At 37.2% G+C, this 7,376-nt stretch overlaps 1 protein-coding gene across 1 annotated transcript in view; it reads left to right on the plus strand.

The window, feature by feature from the left end:
• Positions 1 to 2,229: 2,229 nt before the first annotated feature.
• Positions 2,230 to 7,376, plus strand: part of LOC135217681 (adhesive plaque matrix protein-like) — a 26,113-nt gene continuing 20,966 nt past the window's right edge. The window contains exon 1 of the mRNA XM_064253651.1: positions 2,230 to 2,364. Coding sequence (XP_064109721.1) covers positions 2,230 to 2,364 — 135 coding nt within the window. The remainder of the gene's footprint in view (positions 2,365 to 7,376) is intronic.

Genomic DNA, 7,376 nt, shown 5'->3' on the forward strand with positions numbered 1-7,376 from the left:
TTGAGAGGATTCAGTAGGAATTCATGGAGTGCCAGGTAAGAAGCAGAAGATTTCAAAGAAGCCCTAGGAGATTGAAGGATTCATAAGGATTCTGGAGTGCCAGCAAAGAGAAGCCACTCAGTAGGAATTCAGATTGAAGATTCAGAGAGTAGGAAATTTAAAAGGATTTCAGTAGGAATTCATGGAATTCCAGGAGAAGGAGCAGAAGATTCATTGAGAAGCCCTAGGATGGAATTGAGCAGGATTCGTAGGATTCAGTGGAATTCGCCAGGAGAAGGAAGCAGAAGATTCAGAGAAGCCCTAGGAGAATTGAGAGGATTCAGTAGGATTCGTGGAGCGCCATGATCCAAGGAGAAGAGCAGAAGAATTCAGAAAGCCCCAAGTAGGAGGAATTGAGCAGGATTCAGTAAAGGATGGTTCGTGGAGTGCAAGAGAAGGAGGCAGAACGATTCAGAGAAGCCCTGGAAGAATTGAGAGGATTCCGTAGGATTCATGAATGCCAGAGAAAGGAGCAGAAGATTCAGAGAGCCCTAGGAATTGAAGAGAGATTCGTAGGATTCGTGAGTCGCCAGATAAGGAGCAAAGATTCAGAGAAGCCCCCGGAGAATTGAGAGAATTTCAGTGAATTCGTGGAGCGCCATGAAAGGAGGCAGAAGATTCAGAGAAGCCCCCGGAGAATTGAGAAGGATTCAGTAGGTTTGGACGCCAATAGAAGGAGCAGAAATTCAGGAGTAAGCCCCAAGGAGAATTGAGAGGTTCAGTAGGATTCGTGGAGTGCCAGGAGAAGGAGCAGAAGATTCAGAGAAGCCCCAGGAGAATTGTGAGAATTCAGTAGGATTCGTGGAATGCCAGGAGAAGGTGCAGAAGATTCAGAGAAGCCCCAGGAGAATTATGAGGATTCAGTAGGATTCGTGGAGTGCCAGGAGAAGGAGCAGAAGTTTCAGAGAAGCCCCAGGAGAATTGGGAGGATTCAGTAGGATTCGTGGAGCGCCAGGAGAAGGAGCAGAAGATTCAGAGAAGCCCCAGGAGAATTATGAGGATTCAGTAGGATTCGTGGAATGCCAGGAGAAGGAGCAGAAGATTCAGAGAAGCCCCAGGTGAATTATGAGGATTCAGTAGGATTCGTGGAATGCCAGGAGAAGGAGCAGAAGATTCAGAGAAGCCCCAGGAGAATTGGGAGGATTCAGTAGGATTCGTGGAATGCCAGGAGAAGGAGCAGACGATTCAAAGAAGCCCCAGGAGAATTGAGAGGATTCAGTAGGATTTGTGGAGTGCCAGGAGAAGGAGCAGAAGAATCAATGAAACCCCAGAAGAATTGGGAGGATTCAGTAGGATTCGTGGAGTGAAAGGAGAAGAAGCAGAAAATTCAGAGAAGCCCCAGGAGAATTGATAGGATTCAGTATGATTCATGGAGTGCCAAGAGAAGGAGCAAAAGATTCAGAGAAACCCCATGAGAATTGAGAGGATTCAGTAGGATTCGTGGAATACCAGGAGAAATATCAGAAGATTCAGAGACGCCCCAGTAGAATTGAGAGGATTCAGTAGAATTCGTGGAATACCAGGAGAAGTAGCAGAAGTTTCAGAGAATCCACAGAAGAATTAAGAGGATTCAGTAGGATTCGTGGAATGCCAGGAGAAAGAGCAGAAAATTCAGAAGAGCCACAGGAGAATATAGAGGCTTCAGTAGGATTCGTGGAATGCCAGGAGAAGAAGCAGAAAATTCAGAGAAGCCCCAGGAGAATTGAGAGGATTCAGTAGGATTCGTGGAATGCCAGGAGAAGGAGCAGAAAATTCAGAAAAAGTCCCAAGAGAATTAAGAGGATTCAGTAGGATTCGTGGAATGCCAGGAGAAGGAGCAGAACGATTTTCAGAGAAGCCCAAAGAGGGAATTAAGAGGATCAGTAGGATTCGTGGAATGCCAGGAGAAGGAAGCAGAAGATTAAGAGAAGCCCCCAAGAGAATTAAGAGGATTCAGTTAGAAGAATTGGGGAATGCCAGGAAGAAGGAGCAGAAAATTTCAGAAGAGCCACAGGAGAATTTGAGAGATCGTAGGATTTCGTGAAAGGACAAGGGAGAAAGGAGGCAGAAGATTCAGAGAAGAGCCCCAGGAGGGAGAATGAGAGGATTCAGTAGGGGAATCGTGAAATGAGGAGGGGGGGGCCCCAGAAGGAGCAGAAAGATTCGGAGAAGCCCCAGGAGAATTGAGAGGATTCAGTAGGATTCGTTGGAATGCAAGGAGGAAGGAGCAGAACAATTCAGAAAAGCCCTTCAGGAGGAATTGAGAGGATTCAGTTAGGATTCGTGGGAATGCAGGAAGAAGGAGCAGAAAATTCAGGAAAGCCCCAAGAGAATTATGAGGATTCAGTAGGTTTCGTGGGGTGCCAGAAGAATTGGAGCAGAAGATTCAGAGAAGTTCCAGGAGAAATGAAAGGATTCAGTGGCATATCCTGGTTCTAAGGCTAAGCATAGGTGTTGCTCTCTCCCGGGACGGGGGCGGACGAGGCCCGCCACGTATCCCGTGACAGGTGGGTAAGGCAGTTAATTTCATAAGAGCTTTGTCAAAATGATAGCCCTAAGTAGCAAGGAAACGAAAGGAGAGAAACCACAAACTACGCAATATATTAATATATATATATATATATATAATATATATAATATATATATATATATATATATATATATATATTATATAATATAGGACATACATACATACATCCATGAAAGTAGGATCATATTTCGATTAACAAAAATAGACGTGAAATTTGTTACCCTAGTGCGGAATAGGTATTTTATATAAGCAGTTATGCAAACAGGCTAAGTGTCATTAAAAGGTAGTCAGAATACCTGATAAGGTCAGACATAGTTGTATACATACAGGATATATATATATATATATATATATTATATATATATATATATTATATATATATATATATATGTATATGTATATATATACATATATATATATATATATATATATATATATATATATATCTATCCAGATATATATATGCCAATATAGATATATATATATATATATATATATATATATATATATATACATATGTATATATGCCAGCAACTCTTTACAAAAGTCATAATTGTTGATGTTACTAGGGCTAAGTTCAATTAACAACAGTCGTAGGCCTATGTCTACAAAGTTCACACATATGAAAACCGTCAATAAAACATAAAGATGGCGATGGTCTCTGAAGATGAAAATATCAAAACAAGAACATTGATGACCTTTGAGTTAATATAGTACCATCTTTTAATCAACAATATTAGAAAAACCTCATTTAATGGAAATTGAAGGAATTTCTCTGACGCACCAGCGGTGTCGGAGTTGTTTCAAGCTCTTGCAATGGAGTTGCCAAATAACGCCAGATATCACTATTGTAAGCAATAGTAGTCCGAAAAGTTTTGAAGTACGTATGTTGCAAAATATTTTTGAGTGACTACTTGTCAAATCAGCCCTCTTAGTAAGCGAGCGGAAATATTCTTATCAGAATCATTCCCGTAGGCCTTTCTAAAGAATATTCGTAAAGTGACTCTTCGTCCTCCAGTTGCATCCACTTTGTATCCTTTTTCTTTACCTCCATTTCTACATCCTTTCTTCGTTCTTGATGTCCAACACCCCTAATTGGCTATTCTTAGTGTAACTGTGGGGACTTTTCTCCAGTTCCAACTTATGGTCCTGGTGCATCATCTTTATTTGCTGGATCTCTTAATCAACTCCCTCTTTTCACTGAGTGACAGAAATTCATCCCGTGCTTAGCTTAGCCTAAATTTTATAAGTCAGTGTCATAGTCCTAGCTGTTTTTCGATAGTGATTGTAACAAAAGATCACATTAATAATTGTGAAATCTGCTTTCCTGGAAATGAGCGCCTACAGTCTACTCTACATTAACTGTTTTAAAGGACACTGAGACTAGTTATTTTTCACACAGATGCTGACACAAAAAATTCAAAGTATTGTTCTTCACAGTGTGAGCGTACATGAAAACAAAAATGTGTCCAAACGAACTCATGCTTACAGAAAGAAAGACTGTTATTTCACGGAAAATTAGCAAAATCAAAGGAAATGTAAACAAAAGAACATCGATCATGCGTCCATATGCCACACAAAGTTCACTGACGGGCGCCAAAAACCTTCATTGGAATTTCCTGGTCGTTTCTCTTGTTTCTTTCCGTCATTACTTCGGACACCAAGGCAAAACACACCATTTCATTGAAATAGTAATGACAGTGACATCGCTACGTGTCCTTGACTTCTAAAGTCGTTTTCAGCTGCATCTTCACGGACCACTAAATATTCCGCAGAGAAAACCACTGCTTGGGAACCGGTGATTAGTTCCCTACCTAGTTAGCCTAATGGACTTGCGAGATGTTTTCTCTTCCCGTCTGTTTTTTATGCTTAGGAATCGAGTAAATGAATAAATTAAGAGTGTTTTCTGTATCTATATATAATATATATATATATATATATATATATATATATATAATATATATATATAGTATTTATATGTGCTATAGGGCACATATACGCATGCGTGAGGGTGCATGGAATATATGTAGAAGCGTATGTTTTGTATGTACCAGCGAACACATTCATACACATGCGTGTATGAATGAGTGAATAATTTCGAACTGGATGCGATAACCAAATAGAAATGGCCCACATTCGCCTTGGGAGAGATCAAAGAAAGCGCCTTAGCCGTAGGGTCATGCATTGGCTGGACTTGTGGCTTCGCAAATTACATCGTTTTGTGTTCCTCCTTCAAGAATTATATTAAGCACACCAAACTTGTGCCGGTAAAAGGTCAGCTGATTTCCATTTTTAATCATGTCTAGTTCTTCTTGACTGCCGAAGAAATAGTTGAAGTTACAAGTGTAAACTCAAAATTTTACTTGTTCTTTGGCGTCGTTGAGCAAGGTTCCAATAATAAATATTATTGTAAGACTACTCTTTGGGCAAATATATTGTATGGCAGCAATTAAGCAATTCTGATTGTTCAGTCAGGCGACATTAGATACTGTTCCATTCAATTACTTCTATTTTCAGCATTATTAATTAATTTTTGATACTGTTCCGTCAATATCGAATGCGCTAAAACAAAATTTTAAAAGTCTTTCAACTAACCATTAAATTTATCAGATCAATATTGCTTTCCATAGCTATGAGAACCTACTCAGGCAATCAGGCATAATACGCTCTCTCTCTCTCTCTCTCTCTCTCTCTCTCTCTCTCTCTCTCTCTCTCTCTCTCTCTCTCCTTTTTCTAATCTTTGGTGATCGATCTCAGAAACTTGATGAATAAGCTTACGGCTTGACCAATAAGAATGCATGCATATTATAAATTTATAATTCATAATCATTATTATTATTATTATTATTATTATTATTATTATTATTATTATTATTATTATTGAAAGATATTGCTGCAGCAGCTGCATTTAACTTGTAAATAGTTTTCTCTATTTTTCTAATAATTGCTTTCTCTCTGCTAAGCAATTATTAGAGAAATAGAGGTCCTCAAGACTATTTACAAGTTAAATGCAGCTGATGCAGCAATATCTTTCAATATGACTTGTTTGAAAGAGGGTCTCCTTCCAATACATTATGATTATTATTATTATTATTTTGACTCCCCTACTCAGTAACTTACCCATCCTAACAACGCAAAAACTTTGAATGGCAAACCTAACTCGCTCTGTACCAAAATAGAGACAAAGATGATACGTGTTCTGCCTACTGTTTGATAGCCTTTATCATTTTCATGTGTTCATGTAATGACTGTAATGTATCCTCGGCGCTCTTACAGATTACTTGAGTATAAACATTTGTTTCCTACATAAAACAAAATTATCCTCTGTGTGTGTGTGTTTGTGGTCATAACTGTTACCAACGTTGTCCCATTGATCAGGTGTGAACCTCTCTCTCTCTCTCTCTCTCTCTCTCTCTCTCTCTCTCTCTCTCTATCTCTCTCTCCTTGAATATACATATATACACACACAGATATATATATATATTATATATATATATATATATATATATATATATATATATATATATAAAGATATATGCCACGAAGGAAAATAAACGAGGAGGTCTGTTATAATAAAGCCCACAAAAAAGTTTTATACTGTAAATAACACGCAGAAAGAAAATTCTAAGAACATTCTCAGTTTGCCTTATTTTAAACGGATTTGAAACCATTAAATCATTGTTAAAAGCTTTTAATGTCAACCTTGTTTTTTCCTATAATAACACACTAAAAGGAATGTTAATAAAAAATGGTCCCAGAGAAAGCAACAACATAATATATAAAATTCCATGTATGGATTTGTCCCTCATTTTATCTCGGACAGTCTAGCAAAGGCTTAGAAGTAAGGCGCTAAGCCAGCATAAAATATTCTGTAAAAACTGGACAAAAATTTTAATGCATTATTCATTCATTTAAGTGAAAACAACCACCGAATAAATTTGGATGATAGTTCAGTAATTGCAAGGTCAAGAGATGTCTTATCACGAAATCTTTTAGAATCTGCTTTAATACAACTTACTTTTCATTGTAATTTCAATGTTAGTTGTGGCCTTTTTTCATTTAGACCCTTGTAGCCTGTAACATGTTTTTAGAATGACCTCAAAGATATAATTACTTAGACTTAAATAAAAATCAGTTGCCTTAGAGTTATTAATTTTGTTGTAATGTATGTCTGTCATGTATTGTGAATATGGTTTTGTTTACCAAGTTCTGAATAGCTGTCACCTATAATCCTTTAATTGTCTGGAAATTGTATCTGAGATGATTGTCTTAAACCTTTAATTGCACCCATTGTTTATGCTTGTTTGGGAAGGTTTCTTATCTTCCAGGTGTGTCGGATTCTAGGTACTAATTTCTTTAAAATCTCTATCTGTCAGTTAGACGAATCTTCTTGTATTGTCTTTTCTCGTATGTATGTCAGTATCTGCTCAGTAAAGGACTTTTAAAGTCGAAAGATCTTGCAGACCTCCTTCGTTTATTTTTCCTTCATGCATATATCTTTAATTATGGATTTATCACGTTCCTAACTTTCGTGATTTCAGTTATACATACATATATATATATATATATATATATATATATATATATATATATATATATATCATATATGTATATAATATATATATATATATAAATATATATATATATATATATATATATATATTATAATAAGCGAATCCCACAGGAAAATGATAGTCAGAAATCCAAGCGCTTTTGTCTTTACTCAGACCATTGTCTGAGTAAAGACGAAAGCGCTTGGATTTCTGACTATCATTTTCCTGTGGGATTCGCTCATTTATGAAGTCACGTGCATCTACTGTGATTTTTT

Source organism: Macrobrachium nipponense, chromosome 7 (assembly GCF_015104395.2).
Source record: "Macrobrachium nipponense isolate FS-2020 chromosome 7, ASM1510439v2, whole genome shotgun sequence".
Lineage (NCBI taxonomy): Eukaryota > Metazoa > Arthropoda > Malacostraca > Decapoda > Palaemonidae > Macrobrachium > Macrobrachium nipponense.